The 22,435-nt window shown below is 42.5% G+C and overlaps 1 protein-coding gene and 1 long non-coding RNA gene across 3 annotated transcripts; one reads left to right on the forward strand and one right to left on the reverse strand.

Annotated features, from left to right (window-relative positions):
• Positions 1 to 5,559: 5,559 nt before the first annotated feature.
• LOC111860069 (perforin-1-like) lies at positions 5,560 to 18,370 on the reverse strand. 2 transcript variants are annotated; one of them, XM_072717069.1, is made up of 3 exons: positions 18,315 to 18,370; positions 7,653 to 8,207; positions 5,560 to 6,940 (listed from the first exon to the last, which is right to left on the reverse strand). In XM_072717069.1, the coding sequence occupies exons 2-3, from the start codon at positions 8,177 to 8,179 to the stop codon at positions 5,674 to 5,676; spliced, it is 1,794 nt and encodes a 597-aa protein (XP_072573170.1). In that variant the 5' UTR covers positions 8,180 to 8,207; positions 18,315 to 18,370; the 3' UTR covers positions 5,560 to 5,673. The 2 variants fall into 2 exon arrangements, with proteins under 2 accessions (XP_072573170.1, XP_072573169.1); XM_072717068.1 differs by lacking the exon at positions 18,315 to 18,370 and adding an exon at positions 12,916 to 13,670.
• Positions 11,392 to 17,059, forward strand: LOC111860080 (uncharacterized). The gene is made up of 3 exons (XR_011993415.1): positions 11,392 to 11,500; positions 11,596 to 11,713; positions 16,690 to 17,059. It is a non-coding gene; the product is annotated as an uncharacterized lncRNA (long non-coding RNA).
• Positions 18,371 to 22,435: the final 4,065 nt, after the last annotated feature.

Consider the following 22,435-nt stretch of genomic DNA (forward strand, 5'->3'; position numbering starts at 1 on the left):
CCACTGCTGTGTGCAGCACGAATAGCCGAATCCTCCTCTCCGTCATGCGCTGCATCAGCAGCCGGAGGTTTTCATGCACCCGTTGTAAGAGATTCACGTTCCCGGGCAGGGACATCTCCTCCAGGAGGGTCCCGCTCCAGCTGGCCAGCTCCAGTACCTTTGGGTCTTCTCGTATCTCGGGCTGGCTGAGCCAGTAAATCACCTTATGAAGTAATCCAACGCGTTGCCGCTCGGATCACGGAGGTGAGTCTTCTTTGTGGAGATCTGTCATTCTGTTGTCACCAGTGGTTGGCGAGTAGGCAGGAACCGGGGAAGGACGAGGCAGGCAGGTGAGTATTCCAAACACAAGGGTTTATTACGAGGAATCGGGGAACGGACAGGGCAGATGGTAACAAACATCAATGACAGATCGGGGGATACACACTGTGATGTGGACTTAAATACACAAGACTAAGGGACGGAAATGCAGAACAGCTGGAGGTAACGAGGGGGCCGTGGCAAACAGGAGGCTCATATGCGCAGGACATGACATCCACTCATCCACAGATCGGTATATTGTGTCTTATTTCAATAATCACATTCCTTACATTTCTAATACTGCCTTTTTGCATACTGTTCTTTTTGAGTCATTGATATTATGTAAGAGTTCCAATATATTTTCATTAGTAGTTCACATGAATTACAGAGGAGAGCCTCATATAGCATTTCTAATGGATAATACACATGGCTATGTGTTGTGCCTTTTGATAAATATTAATAGCCATGTTTATAATGCTTTATGAATGCATTCATTTGTTACGAATATGTATATAAATTACTAAAAACATGGCCTTAAGTAAAGTGTTACCAAATCAACTGATAGTGCTGCTGAGTGTCATGCTTTGTGGGGCGGGGCAAACCCATCAGTGCCTTAGTCTTTAAAACCAGGTTTGCCCGTAGGCCTGATGTGAAGTATTGTAGCTCCACATAGGTCAGGTTGGGGAGCACATTGCCACACCCACCACTGGCCTAAACTCCTCCAGATCCCAGCTGGCAACCCCCAAGGCAGACACATGGTCCAGTCCCACCCTCCAGAAATGGCCATTCATCTGCCACAGCCAGGTGTTCCTTAGGTGTCTCGTTGGCCTGGTCCAGCTGCTCGGGTCCTCAGCAATGAGAATCCCACGAGCCAGATCCCCCTCAGTGAAACGCGCCTCATGGCGATAGTGCCATAACTGATGCTTCCTCACAATGCAGGAAATGTGCCTCACTCGGAACTCCTCTAGCAACCGCTCGTTCAACACAAAGTCAAACCAGTAGTACTCAAGGATTCTCCGAAAAGACACAGTACTGAAGGAATCCAGTCTTTGTCTCAACTCACTGGATAGTGTCCATGTCTCACAGCCATACAGCAAGACAGGGAGCACCAGGACTGAAAAGACTTGGACCTTTGTCCTCTTGCAAAAATATCAGGAGTGCCTCACACCCCTTTCCAACAATCTCATGACCCTCCATGCTCTCCCATCTCACCAGAGACATGAATATCGCTCCCGAGGTAAGTAAATCTCCAGACATGGTCGACACTCTCCCCGCCAACAGACACACTACTGATGGCTGTGCCTAAGAAATCATTAAAAGTCGAATGGAACCGTACTTACGGGTAAATGGGATTTTATTGATGAACGGACAGACAGGCACGGACATCTACGGACACTACAATGATGGATCTGGGAAACAGAAGAGGACGCGGACTAATATACACAAGACTAGTCAAAATAACAGGACACAGGTGATCACAATCGGGGATTAACACGAGGTAATGAGGGGGGCGTGGCACACACGAGGATCGGACGGAGCTGGGCATGACAGAACCCCCCCCCCAAAGGGACCGAGGACCGACACCGAAGAACCAGGGGGGGACCCGGAGGAGACCGCCGACCCAGAGCCGGAGGACCCGCAGGCAGCCACCGAGCCACAGCCAGGGGCCGAATGGGTGAGCCAGGGGGCAGGGCGGGCGGGACCCGGGCCCGACGCCTGTGTTCCCGTCCCTTATGGGACACTGAAAGGCGGGGTCCTGGGGGGTGTCGGCCTCGCCAGGGCAAGGGCGAGGGAGTCATCAGGGAGGTCCCCGAGGGGTCCTACTCCAGCTCATCTTCTTCACAGGAAAAAGGAGCTGGGTGCTGGTTGTCCGGGACCTCCTCGGGGACTGGGACTAGTGCTGGGGAGACAGGAGTCTTTTCTCCATGGGAGGTGGCCAGCAAGGACGTGGGTGGGGTGGCAGCAGGTGGTGCCGCCTCATCCACGGACGAGCAGGGCTGGACGGGCGAGTCGGGCTGGACAGGCAGGACAGCGGCATCAGGCAGGGCCGTGGGCAGAGCGGCGGCAGCAGGCAGGGTTGCTGGCCGCAAATGGAGCAGCTGCCTCAGGGTCTCCTCCACCTGGGCTAGCTGCTAGAGCGGGGAATCAGGGGCGGCAGTGGCAAACTCCCTCCGGAGCTGCTCCCGGAGTGGAGCTGCCTCTAGGGAGTCTCTCACGGCGGGTTCCTCAACCACCCGCCAGTACCGTTCCTGTAGGAGGCGAAACCTGTTTACAGCCTCCAGGCAGGGCTGTGGCTCAGGAACCCTGGGGGGTGCTGCAGCAGGCACCTCGGCCGTGTGGCAGCTGCAGGGACCGCAGGCAGGTCTGGAGCAGGCAGGTCCAGAGCAGGCAGGTCCGGAGCTGCCCCTTTAAGGGCTTTAGGGATCCGGGGAATAGCGTCCCTTACCGCGCTGATTCCCCAGAGTCCTAGGCGGGTTGGGGCGGTGTCTCCCCAGGTAAGCGGGGAGCTTTCTTGCCCACTAGCCGACTCCCAGGTGGGGAACAGAGAGCAAGCTCCCAGGAAGAGCGTCGGGGCTTCTTCAGGTGGTTCTCTGCTTTTCCTCCGATTCTCCCGGCTGCTCGTCAGGCGTTGGCTCAGGCGGTGGAGGCATTTCCGTGCCCTTCGGAGGGGATAGTCCTGTCCGGGCGGGCGCTCCTCCGCGAGGAGGTCCGCGCCCTGGTTAGCCAGAGCCATGGCTACGGGGTCTTCTTGGACCTCGAGCTGGGACCGCCAGTACACAAAGTCTTGCAGCAGACCGAGCCGGTGGTGCTCGGTCTGCCGCTTTGTGCTTTCCGAGAGATCCGTCATTCTGTCACGGTTCGGAGGATCGGACGGAGCTGGGCGTGACACATTGTGATTTCTCCAGTGAAAAATTACAGATAAAAATTGCTGCACCCAAACAGGAGCCCGTCGCTGCAGGGGCGCGCGGTGCATTGCACCGATTGCACGTGTGTTAAAAGCGGCCCTGGTAGGTGGCAGTTGGTATGTTTACTCTATTTTGTTTTAGCTTAATTGTATTAGACTGCTTGTGATTAGGTGTGCGTTGCTGCAGGTAAACATTGGTACCAGCCGACTTGCTAATGGGTTTATTTTATAAACTAGTCCGTAATTTTGATCTGACAGTGACCGTGTGTTTAATCATTGGGTTCCTTTCGCAGGAAATGCAGATGTGAGGTGGTGTTTCTCTGTTTGGTTGGGAAGACCATGAAACGCCATTAGGTATGGCTGCTTTTCCTGCTCCACTACAGCGGCTGCTTTGCCTGCTGTACAGCTGCTGTTGCTGTGTGGGGTACCGCAGAGTTAAATTTTCAGAACACTGTTATTCCTAATTTACATTAACAATATTGACACCAATATATATAATAACTTTAAATTTGCAGACGACACCAAGGTGAGTGGTGTAGCAGATACTAAACCAGTAGCACAGAGGCTACTGCGGGATTGTGATTTAATTAGGACTGTGCTGATATCTGGCATATGAAATTTAATGAAGACAAATGTAAAGTAATCCATGCAGGGAGCAGACGTATAAAGTGCAGATATTTTATGGGTTCCACTGAAATAAAGGTAGCTGATTATGAGAAAGACCTGGGTGTGTATGTTGATGCTTCCATGTCCCACTCTCACCAGTGTGGGGAACCAATTAAAAAGGTCAATCTCTAGGATTGGTCACCTTACCTTAAAAGGACATTGGTGGTTCAGCGTAGGGCTACAAGAATGATTCCTGGGCTTAGAGGAATGTCTTATGTAGTTAGAGTCTTCCTGTTGATGTAGTGCAAGCTAAAACCTTGGGTTCCTTTAAATCAGAGCTACATGAGATTTGAACAACTCTGAGCTATTCATTGAGTTCTCCTCAAACAAGCTTGATGGGCCGAATGGCCTCCTCTTATTTGTAAATTTCTTATGTTCTTATGTAGAGTGGCCTAAAGATCTTTGGATATTTGTAATGCTAAGGTGAGACTGACTTACTCCAGAGAGCCAGTTTCTGCCTTGCTGTGACTGTACACACAATCAGATAATGTTGTGTCAAATGAGTTAATATGTTGGATAAGTTTCTAGCAAGATATCCAAGTTCAGTATAACAGAACCAACAGAGAGTCAAAACTCTCTCTACACTTGGTGTAATTTATTGGGAAATCAAAAAGTTTCCAAACTGCCGATTGTGACTGACTGCAACCAGCTTTAGCCGTACCTAACTCACAACTATAATTAGGATGTTTTTTTCTCTGTTGAACATCTATTTGTGAATTTAGGTTCTGCCAGTGTCACAAAATATATTTATCTATTTCAATGTTTTTCCATCCAAAAATGATGTAACTCAATGGCACACGATGCCTTTGTGTCCTGTTACAGCCCTACCCCCCACTAACAAGTTAGTGAGTTAGCATAAAATTCAGCAAAACATTCTAGTTGTAATCTGGTTGTTTTGATTTCTTGGAGCTAATCTCAGCCTATTTCTCAGTTGATTGAAGGATCCAGTGGATAATAACAGATCAAAGCAGATGAATAATACATACACTCCTCACTTAACGACTAGGTCGTTAAGCGAATTGGTCAATAAGCGAGGAGCCACCCCTTACCCATACTGTAATATACTGGTAGTGGGTTTCTGTCAACCATCTTTAGATATGTTTTAATGTCACCATTGCATCATTTGTAACATGCTTAGTATATTTATAATCAGGGAAGCACATAACTGCTATGCAAGTATGCAGTTCATCGGCCCAGTAGATGCATTTGATTTAACTATGTATCTTCAGAAAGGTTATTTTATGTCATTGTTCCGAGAATTTTCAGGAGTAGTGTTTGCTACAAAGTTCACATTTATAAATGTTTTTCATGTGTAGTGAAGATTTAAACCAGATAACAGCAAAGTTGGGCTCATACCTAAAAAACTAAGCCCTGGTGGGGCCACAGATTCATTGGGGGCTTTTAATATGGCCCATTCACTGAGTTTGACACACCTGGTGTAAACTGTCTGTAAGGGCTTCGTTTGCCAAAATCTTGAGTGTAGCCAAATCTTGAATGTAAGTTTTTATAAGCAGTCTGGGCTGGTACAAGACAGAGTGGCAGAGATAGCCTGTTGGTGGCTGTGGCACACAGTCAAGAATCAAGAATAAAGCCATTCTCCAAGGAGGGAGGTGGATGATGGTCATTGGAACAGAAACACAGCAATTCTTTAGTAAAGTTGCATTTGATTTTATTGCAGTAGAAATGCATGTTTCTCAGAAATGCAAGCTTGATGAGCTGAGTGGATTGGCTGCATGGACAGCGGCAGAAAGGGGAGAGCTAAAGCAGATACTACATCCTCATGGCAGCGTGCATCTCATCCTCCCTTAGGGCTCAGCAGGAGCATGAGGAGTATCTCCACCTGAGGAGCCCAGCGTCTTATTATCACTCCTGTGGGATAACAGAAACGGCAGGGGATCCTCGATGGACTGCCCCCTTCTGAGGCGCTCCAGGAGAACGGGCGTGACGTTGAAGGCATTCCGGGATGTGTAAAAGTCGGCCAGTCTGGGGTTCATAGGATAAGGGCAGTAGTCTCTGCAATGCTTTCCCGTGAGCCCGGGAGCACACTCTACCTTATAGGAGTAGTAGAGGTTGCCATGGTTCAGCGGACAGACTTTGTTATGAAAGCCTCTAACAGGATTGATCATGCACTCTCCCAGCTTGTCGTTCCACCATTTGAACAAATGGTTGTCTTCATCCCACACTACCAGCTTCATCTTTGTGTCTGGTGAGAGATGAATGGTACCAAATGGGAACTCGCTGTCCCAGATCGGGTTGTCATTGTTGTGGATAACTCTGGTCTGGGTATATCTGTGGCCCACAGCAATGTAGACAAAGCCGTCAGTCTGGGTAATGTAGTCTCCCCACAAGCCCCGGGCCCGCTTCACCGTAACCGTCACTTGGGCCAGGCCCGGCATAGTTGGGCAGCAGTTGCAGTTAGTTTGTTCACTGGCCACACAGACACAGTGACAGGGGTCATGTTTGCTGGGTGTCGAACCTCCTGAGCATTTCTTGGAGCAGTGCTTGTATAGGGCCTTCTCCAGGATGTAGTCCTCCACAGCCTTCTTCAGCGCCGCCTTTTTGGTCTTTGGCTTCTGCACCAGATAATGCAGGGGGTGGAGAGAGTAGGTGATGATTCCCGGTGTGGTCTTCAGGCTGTTCAGCCACTTCTGCATGGCTTCAGGCTTGTCTGAAAACAGGAGGTCAGAAACCACGTGCTGACCTCCCTTTACTTCATTGATCCTTTCTGTGAACTGGCTGTGGAAGCTGTGGATGTTGTGTTTTTTCTTGTCACGCTCACAGAAGTCAGCCTTAGCTTTAACAGCAAAAGACATTATGGACAGGGAGGCCTCCACCTCCAGGCAGTCTTTCACCTCAGTCTCAGTGTAGCCGTTTAGCGCCGCCTGGCAGAACCGGAATGCGGTGGTGCTGCTCATGCGGCCGCCCAGCTGCACCTTCCTGATGAAGTGAGTCCCGTAGATGTCCAGTAGGCGGCGGTAGTCTTTCTTGGTGACACTGTTATAGAGAGGTGGGAGGAGTGCAAGGCTGCGTGCAAACTCCCTATGGAGGGGTGGGCTGTCCTGCACTCGGTACCTGGGTGGGAAGACAAGCAAGACACCGTCAGGTGTGATGTGCATTTTACCTCTGCTTAAATAAAGCTTGCAAAACATTACCAGGTAAATTTAGCTGATATTGCAAAATATTTTATCACAATTTATATTTTTTCATATCAGTCAGTATTAATATTTATCACAATATAACTCAAGTCATTATTTCTTTACTTCAATGCTCCATTTTCACTTAAAATTCCATTTAAGAAGGCTAAAAGAAACATTTTTTGTGGGGCGTAACATTAGAAAATGCAGACAGTACAATTTGCTGTTGTTTTTTTTCCTGTGACTGCCAAAGAACAGGTCAGATATGACTGCTGCAATTGTCACTGGTCCCGCATTGAAAAATAAATTATTGTGTTCCATTTTGAATCTATACGGGTCACAATTTGTTCCATATTTTTTCAGATTGAAATTGGAAACACTGTTTATAAGTATAAGCAGTTGCATTTAACTTTATAAATTTTTTGGTGGTTAATCTCACCCTTTGTACATCCTATTCATCTGACATATTTGTGTGGTTGTAAGCCACAATAAATGTTTTTAAATAAATCCTTTTTTGGCACACTGTTTAAAAATGACATTATGAAACCTTATCAGCATTTCAAGTAATAAGTTTGTTTGTTATTCATTTCTTGCCCTCTGCATCTTTCCATCTTATCACCCGATTGAGCACTACCCCCCCCCCCCCTCACCTGTAGTAGCTGCAGTGGAACTCCTGTTTAATGAAGCTGTACTTGTCCTTCTTGGACATCTCCATAGCTTTAATGGCCTGTTTTGAGTGGGTACCTCCTACCATGAGAGATCCTGATTGAGGACTGATGAGATCAAGTCCCACTTTCCAGCTGATGTCCACCCCACTCTGGCCGCTTTCAATGAACTGCTCACTGGATTCATAGATGCTGCTGACCACCTTCTTCTTGCAGTCAAGCTCAGCTCTCCAATCCACTAGTGCCAGTGGCAGCTTCTGCTTCTTATTGTTCAGGTATTGGTTGGTGCACAGCGTGCAGGAGTTGTCTGCCTTTCTCTGCCAGCGATCCACATCAATGACGTAGGCACCCTTAGGCTCCATGGTGACCACATCAAAGCCCTCACCTGCCAGGTTCGACCCAGGTAGCATCTGGGCCTTCTGGCACTGGAGGGGGTTTCTCTCCGTAGTGCAGTGTGGCAGACCAGGGGGCAGCCAGCACCCCCACAGCCAGAGGAAAAACAGCCACCACATGACAGAAGAGAGAGAAGGGGACGATGGTCTGTGAAAAGTGTGGAGAAAAATTATCACAATGTATCATGTGCTGGATATTAAGAATAACTTTCAGACATTGGGCCTCATTCACCAATATTTTCTTAAGAATTCTCTTAACAAATTTCATAGGAACAAATTTAAGAGAATTCTTAAGAAAATATTGGTGAATGAGGCCCACTGAGCATACATATTCAACAAGAAAATATACTTGCTCAGTTGTCAATTGACCACTAGATGGTAGCATTTATGTTATTCACTTGGGAGATTGTTCTGCTGACAAGCTTTGGATTTACATGGCAGGCTGCTGTCTTGGTAACATCAGCATTATAAAATTGCTTATCAGGCAGATGTTACGCAATCACTAAACTGTCAAAGAATGTGCCGGGTGGTTTGTTTTACTTGTGCCCAACCGTAGGCCCTGTAAGAGTCTCTATCGGAGAGAAAAAATAACTTAGAAATGTAGTTAAAACTGTAAAAGTGACGCAAGACCATGCAGTACACAGGTTGATGCTTGTAGTCAAGATTTTTAAAACAACCACTCACATAATGTGAAACGAGATTTTTCTTTGTTTAATAGCATATCTGTTGTGTTTGCCAAACACTCATATCCCAGACAACAGAGGGGAGGAAATCAAAACGGACAGGCTTTTGAATCCAAAATTGTCTGAGTAGCTGTTTCTTGAGACGAAGCCATGTTTGGCAGGGCAAAACTTTGAGTCCATGCTTTGACTCAAAGGCCCAACGTGCTCCATCCATTGTGTGTTGTCACATTCTCTGCTAATATGAGTGCATTGTGAGCATGTGTATGTTGCCACAAAATGAGGGTTTTCTTATGAGAAATGCCATTTTCCTTCATCACAATTGATATGTCTGTGTCGCAAAAACATTGCAGCATTTCACTTATACTAACCAATAAACACCATTAACATTGCAGTCAGCATTGTTCTACTTTTAGAGATCTCATCCTATATTTGTCCATTCATGATATACTGGTCATGGGGAGCCTGGAGACTTTTCCAAGCAGCATGGAGCACAAGGCCGGCGTGTACCCAGGATAGGATGTCAGCCAATGACAGGGCACATGCACACACTATGGGCAACATAGAGACACCAGTTCCCATAACTACATGTCTTTGGACTGCAAGTGGAAACCAGAGTACCAATCAGATGTCTTGGACCCACCTCCTCTACAATCTGATTGGTTATCTCTCTGAACCAATCATTTTTCGTTCTGCCCTCAGAACATTTTTGTGTAACTCCCACAAGCTCAGCCATGTTGGTGTCTCCCTCCTTCTCCGACACGACACCACACACACTTATTTCCCCAAGTATTGCTGCCATCCCTGTTTCCGAAGGTGACAGCTTGGGCATGCTCTTACCCCTACCAGTAACAGACATGGTCTTACGATGCGTTGAAGTTTCCCCATCAGATCAGACCATTTTTTTTTCCATTTCATGTACTGTCCTGTTCACTGCATTCACTAACAGCATCTGCAACCAGTTGCCACTCACTGCATTTTTTTGTTTGTCACCCCACTGCTGTGGCCACCAAACAAAGCGGTTTCTGTAGTCTCCGCCTTACCCACAAGTACCTCAATTTTTTGCACTTCTTCTGGATTTCCATGATAAGTAAACATTTATCAGGCTTAAATATTCATGAAGTGTTTTGCATTGACTGGTTATGGTTGAACGTGGGTGTGTTGAGGCCGGAATAGAATTTAGAGATTAGTGGTCATTGTTGACACACCACAACAAAATGTGTCCTCTGTATTTAACCCATATGTTACATCATGACATAGCAGGGGGCAGCTAATTCAGTGCCTGGGGAGCAGTGCTCAGGGGTGGTACCTTGGTCTGGGTACCTCAGTGGTGCTTTGCTGGTCAGGGATTTGAACCAGCAATCTTTCAATTACAAGTGTGCCTCCCTAACCTTTTAGCCACCACTGCCCCATATAAGGCTGATCCATGTGCACACAATTCCAGGTAGAATGTGATTTATAAAGAGAACACTTGAAATGGCAAAAATGTAAATTGGCAAGGGGTCAGTAAGATGACTGGGTATAGCGGTGAATTGACACAGTGCAATTAGTAATAAATACGTATGAAAACACATATGGAAGTTACATGGAGTACATTGTCCCCCATAGTTTAATGCTTAAAGCACACTTAACAGGACATGTCTGTATTATTTAGGTTTATTGTTGCCGTCACTTTGTGCAAATAGCAAGTGAGCAAGTGTAGTCGGATCTCAAAAGTATTCCAAGGGATTACAAAAGTAAGCGGAGGGAACGCAAAACTATTTTTAAAAAAAATATTTTTTCCACCCTGACCTTTTAGGGGGCCCATAGATGGAGCAGCAAAATTACAACAAACTGTCTAATGTGCTTATAGCCTACAGTGACACTTTAAAATTAGGTTAATTACAGTTCGAACATTTTGAATGCAAATTTTTCACATCATATTCGAACAAATGTTTGAATATCGCTTAAAAGGTGACAGCCCTAAGATGGACCACGGCAAAATTTCGAATTCTTTTTTGGAAATTGTGGACACTGCATCCTCTGGGCTAAAGAGGAGAGAGACCATCCAGATTGTTATTAGCGGACAGTTCAAAAGCCAGCATCCGTGATGGTATGGGGGTGCATTAGTGCCCATGGCTTGGGTAGCTCGTCCATCTGGAAAGAAGGCACCATTAATGCTGAACGATATATACAAGTTTTGGAGCAACATATGCTGCCATCTAAACATCTTTTTCAGAGAAGGCCTTGTTTATTTCTGCAAGACAATGCCTAACAGCATTCTGCGCATATTATAACAGCATGGCTCCATAGTAGAAGAGTCTGGGTGCTAGACTGGCCTGCCTGCAGTCCAGACCTGTCACCCACTGACATCATTTGGTGCATCATGAAACAAAAAATACAACAAAGGAGACCCTGAACTGCTGAGCAGTTGAAATCTTATATATACCCTATATATAAAATACACCATTTCACTTTCAAGACTCCAGCAACTGGTCGTCTCAGTTGACCAAACATTTACAGAGTGTTGTAAAAATAAGAGGTGATACAACACAGTGGTTGTCACGTCCTGATCTTGCCATTCCTCCTGTGTGCCACTCCCCCTCCTTTACTTCATTTTATTGTGAGTCTTTCCCTAGTCTGCTCATTAGCGTCTTAGTGTCATTACTTCACTAGTCCTCTGTGTTCCTGATCGTGCACTGTAAAAAATCTAACCTTCAAAATCGTTAAATGAAATGAAGATTCTAAGTTGAAAAAGCAAATACACCTAATAAATGTTCAGGTAACTTATAAACACGAGTTTAGTTATTTTTCTTCTTCTAATGTTCAGGGGAAATGATAAATAAAGTTGCGTTAAATCGCGTTCTTCAATTTTAGTCGACTCCGTGTACTTTCCGTCACTGCGCATGCGGACTCCCCCCTTGGAAAGACAAACGGTTCGGATGCCTACAAGTTTCAGCGAAGATACGCTTTTCGCGCTTTGGCAAAGCATAAGGTAAGGCTGACTTCTACTTTTGTGCTATGTTCATTACTATTACGTTTTGTTTAGACAGTTTAAAGTGATGATTGGCATGTATATACCAGAGCATGTGAGCGGAGCGGAGCGTGAGCGAGGAGCGGAACGGGCGGAATTTGGTCAGAGCGCGGTGCGGGTTTTCTAATTAAGGCTGGAGGGGTCGCTTTGTCTCGCTCCAATTTCGCTCCGATACCGCTCACACTACAATTCTGAGGCGTGCCCAAATCTACCCAGAATTCATCTGTACAATTATCAAGACTGTTACACAAATTGGCCGAGATGGAATTCGCAAAGTATTTCACAAAGGAAACAAGCGGAAGCCAGAGCGAAAGCCAGAGCAAAACGCGTGCAAGTTTTATATGGTTGTAGCATATCAAGTGTATAAAGTAAATCAAAGTATAAAAGCCTATAAAGTAAATATTGGTAATCAAATAAATTCGTTTTGTCATTCAAAGTAGGTCTAATAAGATTTTTTTTTAATTTCACGTAACGTAAATTTTTATTTTAGAGACGTGCTGCATCAACAGGAAAAAATTGAGGAATTTAAAACGTGTCTTTAAATTTAAGCCGTATTCTTTAGGCTATTAAACCCACTGATTCCTTTATTTTTAAGCCTATTTTTGTGTGGAATGCCATTTCCAAACCTGTCCGTTGTTGCCGATAGGTTGCTTAAAAATAAATATTTTCTGTTCTGACTGGCAATGTTGCCGTTGCTCATATTTCTTTATGACATAAGGCTTCGGTTTAAGGTGACATTTGTTAGGCATGCAGATTATTTGTTCCTCTTTTAAATTGGAGCGATTTGACTGGAGCGGGAGGACATTTTAGTGGAGCGAGGAGCGGTGTTGAGCGGAGCGGCTTAGTGCGAATTAGAGCGGAGGAGCGGGCGGAGCCAACAGCCTCGTGAGCGAGGAGCGGAAATTCTCACCGCTCGGCTCCGCTCACATGCTCTGGTATATACCAAACGAATGTTAAACTTAGCCTTCCAGTAATTTCGTGGCGACTTTTCTTTTTGCAATGTTAGCCAAATGACAATGCAACCAATATGTGACAGGTGAACTACATGAAATTGCAGAATAAATATGAAGGTAAAACAGTAGCAAAACTCGAGAGCTTGCTAATTTGAATGTGAGAACTTGTAAAATCAATATTTGTATTTGTAAGTTGAAATTTATACTCACAGCTCTGATGTGAAAAGCTGCATCTATCGATTTGCACACACAGACAATACTCAGAACACCTGTGTTTTGAATTCGAAGTTGCAGATTAATAGTTACAAATGTGTAAAGTGTCATTCGCATAAACAAAATGACAGGCACAATTGTGTACTACACATTTATCTTTGCGCTTTACTTCAGTTTCGCTGTACAACCACAAGTCGGCACTCACAACCTCTCAGATCTGGCAGTACAACCTCAAATCCTAGCGCTTTGACTTTTGCTACTCTTTTTGCGATATTCCTGTAGCAAAACTCACTCGTGCACTTGTAAATGCAAACTTGAGAGAGCAGAGTCGGGGGCGGGGCTGGGGTGGGAATAAAGTCATTTTATTGGTCGATGCCTCACCAATGAACAACGCCAGCCACAATGCAAACATTTGTATGCATATGTATCAGCTATTTTTTTAAAACGATTGGAAAATATTTTTATGAAATGTCATTAGTTTTACTGGTTTTTATATATCAGTAAAAGCGCAGCAATGTCGTTACTACACAGAGCAGCTCGCGCCATTTCAGTGGTGGTGGTGGTCGTCGTCGTTGTCGATCGATTGCGATGGCTGAATCGAACAATCCGAGGGTAAGTTTTTATTTTTTAATATTTTTCTATACATTCAGTATTGTTAGTCAGAGACTGTTATATATAACTGCAAAGTTAAAATATATAAGTGCCTTCTCATGTATTTTTAGTTAATTAAATTGTTAAATAAATGTACATAGTACAATAATTGCCTAAATGTTTATGAAAATGACAGTTTTTACAATGCATTAAGCATGTTTTTCAAGATAACATGAAAGATTCTGAAAAATAAGAAAAATATCTGCATTTTAATGATCAGTGTTTTTAAACATCCCACCGTGAGTACTGATAAAAAAAACAAGACAAGATACTTCGTGACCAACCTTTTTGTAATAGAATCATTACACTGTACCATTCGTGTGGGATGGGTCACTTCTTGCTAATAATTACATTTATTGTTATTATTATTGTTGTTGCCGCATTTAATGTAAATGCACTTAAGTTTTCTTTTTACAGGAGCAGATTTCAGAAATAGAAAGTGCTGTAAGGAATCTGCTTAGCTGCATCCAAAAGCATAGCAATCCTCAAGCACTGGGGAATTCCAACAGTTCTCCCACCGTGGCACCTCAACCTGGTACCAGTGCTTCCTTTGGGGTTGGCCAGGCTGTCAGTAGGCCAAACACAGTTCAACAAGAAATGCAAAGGTAAGGAATTGTGTACCCAAAGCCCCCTTCTTAGTCAAGTGTTCATATTTCTATACTTTTTTTTAATTATGGGGGAAATTTTTTTACATTTTTATATATTTGTGTTCTATCACATGCAAGGTTGCAATTCAAGGTTCAGTAATGTCTTTTTATTTCTGTTGATAAGCAAAATGTATTGCTGAAATGTATTGCTGTGCCTTTGGATATCAGAATCGGCATTAAAAAAAACACTGTTTGCAAACACTGAATTTGTCTTTTGATGACAGATCATGGATGGGCCCTAATGGGGTTCTTTCCTGCAACTATTGATTATTAGCTTACATCTTTACCACATCACACCAACAGATTGCTTATCAACAGAAATAAAAAGACATTACTGAACCTTGAATTGCAACCTTGCATGTGATAGAACACAAATATATAAAAATGTTAAAAATTTTCCCCCATAATTAAAAAAAAGTATAGAAATATGAACACTTGACTAAGAAGGGAGCTTTGGGTACACAATTCCTTACCTTTGCATTTCTTGTTGAACTGTGTTTGGCCTACTGACAGCCTGGCCAACCCCAAAGGAAGCACTGGTACCAGGTTGAGGTGCCACGGTGGGAGAACTGTTGGAATTTCCCAGTGCTTGAGGATTGCTATGCTTTTGGATGCAGCTAAGCAGATTCCTTACAGCACTTTCTATTTCTGAAATCTGCTCCTGTAAAAAGAAAACTTAAGTGCATTTACATTAAATGCGGCAACAACAATAATAATAACAATAAATGTAATTATTAGCAAGAAGTGACCCATCCCACACGAATGGTACAGTGTAATGATTCTATTACAAAAAGGTTGGTCACGAAGTATCTTGTCTTGTTTTTTTTATCAGTACTCACGGTGGGATGTTTAAAAACACTGATCATTAAAATGCAGATATTTTTCTTATTTTTCAGAATCTTTCATGTTATCTTGAAAAACATGCTTAATGCATTGTAAAAACTGTCATTTTCATAAACATTTAGGCAATTATTGTACTATGTACATTTATTTAACAATTTAATTAACTAAAAATACATGAGAAGGCACTTATATATTTTAACTTTGCAGTTATATATAACAGTCTCTGACTAACAATACTGAATGTATAGAAAAATATTAAAAAATAAAAACTTACCCTCGGATTGTTCGATTCAGCCATCGCAATCGATCGACAACGACGACGACCACCACCACCACTGAAATGGCGCGAGCTGCTCTGTGTAGTAACGACATTGCTGCGCTTTTACTGATATATAAAAACCAGTAAAACTAATGACATTTCATAAAAATATTTTCCAATCGTTTTAAAAAAATAGCTGATACATATGCATACAAATGTTTGCAGTGTGGCTGGCGTTGTTCATTGGTGAGGCATCGACCAATAAAATGACTTTATTCCCACCCCAGCCCCGCCCCCGACTCTGCTCTCTCAAGTTTGCATTTACAAGTGCACGAGTGAGTTTTGCTACAGGAATATCGCAAAAAGAGTAGCAAAAGTCAAAGCGCTAGGATTTGAGGTTGTACTGCCAGATCTGAGAGGTTGTGAGTGCCGACTTGTGGTTGTACAGCGAAACTGAAGTAAAGCGCAAAGATAAATGTGTAGTACACAATTGTGCCTGTCATTTTGTTTATGCGAATGACACTTTACACATTTGTAACTATTAATCTGCAACTTCGAATTCAAAACACAGGTGTTCTGAGTATTGTCTGTGTGTGCAAATCGATAGATGCAGCTTTTCACATCAGAGCGGTGAGTATAAATTTCAACTTACAAATACAAATATTAATTTTACAAGTTCTCACATTCAAATTAGCAAGCTCTCGAGTTTTGGTACTGTTTTACCTTCATAAATAAATGTCATTTCTGGTATTATAATTTGCTTTTAATTAAAGTGACCGCGGTAATTTTGGCGTGAGATGTGACGCGGTAATGTTAGCATTAAGGTTAACTTAAGCTAACTAACATTAGCTATCATATTTCTTTACATTTTACAGAAATATTCTGTTAGCTGCCTGAAGTGTAATACAGATATTTGAGATGCTGAGATGTATTTCTGATAAGGGATCATGATCTCAATAGCAGAATTTAACAGTAATGGAAAGATTAAAAAAAGATGGCTCGGTAGCCTATTTTTACTGAAGTCGAACACTAGGGAGCAATGCTACTCTGAGGATGGCGCTACTCTGAGCCATGCCTAAACATGTCCTATGGAGAGCGCCAAACATAGCGTAGCAGTTGTGTGTTCAGAATTCATCGTTTCTATGCCTCTGATCATGTCAGTATAATTTTACGGGTAATGTATGAATATGTATTCTTATGCTCCATACAGTATTATTACAGCTACATAACATAGACCTAAAATTTATGCTAAAATATTTTTACATAGATATGTGACTATGTCTTTATGGTTATTGAAGCAGTGTTAGGCTATACGTTATTTTTGGATGAATTGAATATAAGCATTTCTCATTTTAAAATGTGTGCTTTCAGGTTTGGAATGCAATGCAAACTATGCAAAATTGAGAACCCTCTCCTGATGTACTACTGAAGCACTGCAGGTTGTGTCACTATCAAGGCCGCTCTTCGTCATTACCCTGTCTCTATCCTGAGTGTGTTTGCACTTACAGAAATCCAGGTGCGTTGAAGTCACATTTATCTCGAGCACATAGACAAATTCCACAACAAGCACCCCATTTTAATTTTTTGTGCGAAACCTTATCATATTCATGATTGTAATATGCATTCTTATTTGGACCTGTATGACTTTGTTGCAGAGAATTATGATATTACAGGATTTCTTTATCTTTTTTGTAACCTTAAGATCTTTTAAATGCAAAGAAGTGTTTGTGTATGCCCAGTGAGAGAGGAATTCTTTTTTGTGACGTGTTCAAAGATGTAATGTTTGACATAAGTTCTGCTCATATGCAATCAGGCATGTTTGGTATATATGTTAGCCTAATAAATAGGGCACACATCTTTCTTGTGGTGCCTTGCTGAAGTGTGTGCGTGTCAGCAGTGATCTTTTAAGGTGGAGTGTGGTGTTGAACATTTAAAAAAAATGTGTACTTTATATATTCCTTTAAATTTAAAAAGGTTAATAAATGTGTGTGTGTATACAAAATGTTCAAAAAGGAGAGTGAAATAAAAAGTTGTATTTAATAATTTGTTGTCTCTGTCGTGATTAAGATGAACATGTAATTAATTGCCTTTAATTCTTTATGTTTTTCGTTAAACTTACGAAGTTTAGAGGGATTTGAGCAGACTTAGAAATGTAAGGCAACCAGCTGCAAAGCATTTCTAAGTTTTCTCAACTTCAATCACCATGCAGTTGTGCTAACTTGCTTTTCTTCTTTGGGTTATAATAGTTCACCCAACTTATCATTTCAATCTCAGCAAAATCACACTTACTATTTGATTGTGCTTGCAAAGTGAAGTTGAGGAAACTTAAAGTACTGCCCTGTGAGAACTAACAGTGTAACTTAGGAAATTAAGTCAGTGCAACTAAATGGGCGTGAAGTTGAGAACTTAAAAATGCTTCGCAGCAGGTTGCCTTAAATTTTTTAGTTTTCCCAACTTTTTATTTTTTACAGTGTGTTTACCCCTCTAATAAATCCTGAGTTTCTAGCTGTGGAATCCCGCAGCTATTTCCCTGCCCTGCACCGCCGATAAACATGCCGCTGTCCCAACATTTTTTAAATGTGTTGCTGGCATCAAATTCAAATTGAGCATATTTGACATAAAACAATAACATTTCTCAGTTTCAACATCTGATTTGTGTTTGGTTTATTTTCAATTCAATGTGGGTTTATATGATTTGTAAATTATTGCATTGTTTTTATTTACATTTCAAAAAGTGTCCCAACTTTTTCTGTAAACGGGGCTCTGCATAAACATAAAATAAAAAATAAAATGTCAGGTAAGACAACTAAATATAAATATAGCATAAATGGTGATGAGCGCAGATTAATTTGCTGTGAACAAAAAAAATGAAAAATTGAATTTTAAACCTGCAAGAATATAATTTTAATAGCTCCCCATCCCTTGAGTAGTTTAGCTAATCTTTCTTAGCAACAGGATGTCAATAAAATCAAGATAATCTCAAAAAGGCATCCTACCTGACAGTCAGAAGAGAGCCAGTTAAAAGTTCTGATGGTAAGAGCTGTAACAGCAAACAAGGTAAAGATGAAGACAGATGAAGAGAAACTCCTTATATACTACTGACAGAGGATATGGGTAGAAGAAAAAAACTGACAAACAGATGAAAAGCTACATCATGAAAGCAGAAGTATCAGGAAGCTGATGGAGCCACAGGGCAGAGGTGAGACCATAATCCAAATTTAATTTACAAGGAGCTCTTCCCCTTCCTATAGTCCAGGGGGGCCTGTGGCCTGTACCAATGTGGGTTCAAACAATACCCTGGCACTTTCACATCCCTTTCCAAGGTACCAGACACCCTCCTACATCCTGCTGTTGGGCTTCTGCCTCCTTGAATCACAAGACATGCAGCATTAAGCCTGGATGTTATTGAGGAAGATACAACAAAAGCTCTTATTGCTACAACCTGCCAGAATAGTTGACTCTCACTTTGAATCTAGATTTCCTTTGATTAATGGATAGTGACCTATTTTAGGGACTTAACCTTGATTAGTTCATTAACTAGACACCGGTTATATCTAAAAAGATTCATAAACAAGACACAGGTTAGAACTAAGAGGCAAAAAGGCAGCAGCACCGTCTCAAACAGAAGTCCTCTGATATAGAATAACAGAGAGACAAGGAGGGTCATACCACTACAGCATTTTGGCTGACTGAATACCAGACATGCTGCCACACTTTGAAGTATCTGTAGCAGTTTGACAGCACAAGCTGGTGTCCCAGTCAGTAAGGAGTTACAACAGTGTAGTCATAAGATGACTGGACTAGAACCTGAGCTGAATAGTCTGATGAATAAGGCCTGATCTTCCTGATGCTATATAGAGTGAATCTACCTGCTGACGTCTGTGATTCAAACTGACTCTTTATATGAGGCCTGCTGCAAAAACCTTTTCAGTATGTCCTGTATCTAAAGGTGCTGAGGATGCATCCTGGCCACAGAGCAGTTTGTGAGCCAAGCAGTCAGTCTTTCTTGAGTATCCCTCACAGATCACAGTATTCTCTGCCTCAGATTTTAAATGCTAATTTTAACATTCAGCATTATTGAACAATACTAAGTATTGTAACCTTTCAAAGAGTAAAGCCCTGCAAAGCTATAAGCTGATTAGAGTGGTCAGATATATGGGTTCCAGTGTGTCAGTAATAACTTTCCAAAAAAAGTTCACGTGTGAATTTCTTTGGATGTGTTAGTTCTGAGAAGCACTTGCAGGACAGACGTCTTTGCAACAAGTTCATTTAACTCGTGACCATATCTCAGCTGGGGTGTGGGTGGTGGGGGGCTCTTATCTTCATCATTTGCACCTCTCCTCTTGGCCGGCTTTCACACAACACACCAGGCTTCACCATGCTCACCATCACATGTCTACTTATTTTGCCTTGTAGTGTTAGCTGTGTGTTCAAGGGTGTAAAATAAACATCTTCAAGGCAGGAAATGTCACCTAAAGACTTCACTCTCATTTATTAAAAGAAAATTAAAGATATACTTCAGGCTTAGCACCACACACAAAGCTGCTGCATCCGTAAGTTCACAGTCGCAGTCACATAGCAAGCAGGACTAGGAAACAGAGCAAAGCCACAACACATAATAACACAAACACAATGACTGACTACAGAACAGAGCAGGGAAGCCACTTAAATACACATAGAAAACCTGGGCAAACTAGGAACAGGTTTAAGACATAATCAATTAACAAATCAACTGAGGTACAAAAACAATGAGAAACAGTAACGCTAAATAAACACAGAACTAAAAGATATAGCAAACACTGAAACTAGCAACATTAATCATACACTGGGAATTATTACACTATGAAACTTAACTTGCAGCAAAAATATATACAGGAACAGAAGTGAATTAAAACACACACCCAGGGAAATCTTAAGACCAAGGACAAGTGAGAAGATAACAACACTAAGGAAACAAAAAAAAACAACAAATACAAATAAGGCTGGGCTCTGGTTCGCCTCAAATCCATGACTGGAGGGTACAGCTACTGAGCCACATGCTCAACTCGCTGGGCTACACGGCAGCCTAGGAAAACTGGGAGACACACTGAGGTTAAAGGGTTACAAGACGGAGGAGGAAACAGGATGGCCATCAACACCTGCTGGCCAAAGAGGGACTGATCATAAGGGAAAGGGATGGACAAGCACCCATGTGACAGTGCCATGTAAGCACCATGGGGCTTTCTCCTTTTTTGATCTTTTACTCTTTTTGAACCAAGTGAATACAGCCGTCAGATCTGGATCGTTCTCTAGGTGGTTATCCAATTCTAAATCGGTGTGTATGTGCACCAGATTTGTAGTTGTTGCAAAGAGGTGCAGCCAGGAAGAGTGGGCTCCGTGCTGACACTACACTCAACTAGCCTGGACCTCAATTTATTGAAGTTGGGCAAGGAACATTAGCGTAACAAGGTATGTCTGATGGGATATAGCATCAACATTAAGGTATTTTGTTTCAGCCTGTTGGATGATGGTTCAATAATAAAGGTCAAGCTCTACAGCCCAGTGTGCTCGTCTACCTGTGGGATCATGACCTAAAGAAAGTTTCTTGAGTCCCACTAAAGGTTTATGGCTCATCATAATTGTGAAAGGATGACAAGCCAAATAATGACGAAAGTGGTGCCCCAAATACACAATTGCAAAGAGCTCCCAGTCACATGTAGACCATTTATGCTCTGAAGCTGAGAGCACATTAGATAGATAGATAGATAGATAGATAGATAGATAGATAGATAGATAGATAGATAGATAGATAGACAGCCTGTCTTTATTTTCCTATAAGGATACTTGCCTTCACAGTCTATTCCATGTTCCATGTGCCTAACATGTTACACGTTAGGCACAGATACATAAAGCGGCACACATAAACATATACACACAATATACACACAATTAGTAGCGGGGATTTGTTGGGTACAAGATTAATGTGGCAAGTTAAGTGCAGCTATGGCAGTGGGGACGAAACTCTTGCCAAAGCGAGCTTATTTCCATTTCAGAGTCCTGTATCTGTGACCTGATGGCAGCAGAGTAAACTGTGTGTTAAGAGGGTGACTGGAGTCATTGGTTATGGTTGTTGCGAGGCGAATGACAGCTCTGTGGTTTTCATCAGATTTGGAATGGGAAGGCGGATGATCTTGGCTGCTCTATGTGTGATCAGGGGTGGAGCCACCGCCCCTGGGCCCGGGCTCTCCCCAGGATTATAGGGGACCCTCCCATATACCAAACACACATAAAGTTATACTGATATAATTCATCCCAAGCTCTTAACAGATAAAATGTATTACTTACAGTTCAGCTGTGACTTGCAATTTTATATATCTGTCATTTTTGGTATATATTCTTATTATGGTGGGTGTATGTTGTAATTTTTAATTTTTAGAAGAAAAAAAACTGTAAAATCCCTACAATAAAACTTAATATATAATACATAGTAATGTTTTGAAGTCAAACTAAGCTGTTCCTTTTGTATTTAATGGTTTTCCGTTTGAGGAATTTGCAAAAAACTGCAGTGCATGATGGGTAGGATCTAAAGGCTGCCTAACGTCCTCTTCCATCTGACGACAGTATATAACCCTATTATATGTTGTGGGCCTTTTAATTTGTTTGTTTGCAATTTCGCCAGGTAGGCTACCTTCTTTAAACTGTGTTTTGTTAGACTACATATTTTGGGATGTTTTATTGTAGTCTTTGTAAATATGTATATAGTTTAGCCTAACCCAGCCACTTAAGGGAGCAAGCCAGCTCAACTAGGCGCCGGTGTTCTGACAAAACGTCCTACTTTATCAAAACATCATACCGTAGTGCTAATCAATAGCCCTAACCCTAATCCCAAGACGGGGGAACTGCACATGCGCAGAAAGGCTCGATAGCACATTTTGATAGGTAGGATGTTATGACAGAACACCGGTCCCAAGCCCGGATTAATGGGGAGGGTTGGCGTTAAGAAATAAAGAGACTATCTTCACTGCATCACTGATGTCAAAATGTGGGAAATATGTGGCTGTATAAATAAATGCGTTAAAGTAGGTTAATGATTCTGTGCTGTCTAAACATGTATAAAAAGTTAGGCTACATGACATTT

This window comes from Paramormyrops kingsleyae, chromosome 10 (genome assembly GCF_048594095.1).
Source record: "Paramormyrops kingsleyae isolate MSU_618 chromosome 10, PKINGS_0.4, whole genome shotgun sequence".
NCBI classification, from domain to species: Eukaryota; Metazoa; Chordata; class Actinopteri; order Osteoglossiformes; family Mormyridae; genus Paramormyrops; species Paramormyrops kingsleyae.

What these genes read in the sequence shown, in the direction of transcription:
- LOC111860069 (XM_072717068.1), bottom strand. Translation starts at nt 12,938, where the DNA reads ATGCAGCTTTTCACATCAGAGCT. An exon ending in CAGCTTTTCACATCAGAGCT is followed by an intron (nt 8,208 to 12,915) that starts GTGAGTATAAAT and finishes CACTTTTCACAG; the next exon opens with ACCATCGTCCCCTTCTCTCT. An exon ending in TTCCACTGCAGCTACTACAG is followed by an intron (nt 6,941 to 7,652) that starts GTGAGGGGGGGG and finishes CTTCCCACCCAG; the next exon opens with GTACCGAGTGCAGGACAGCC.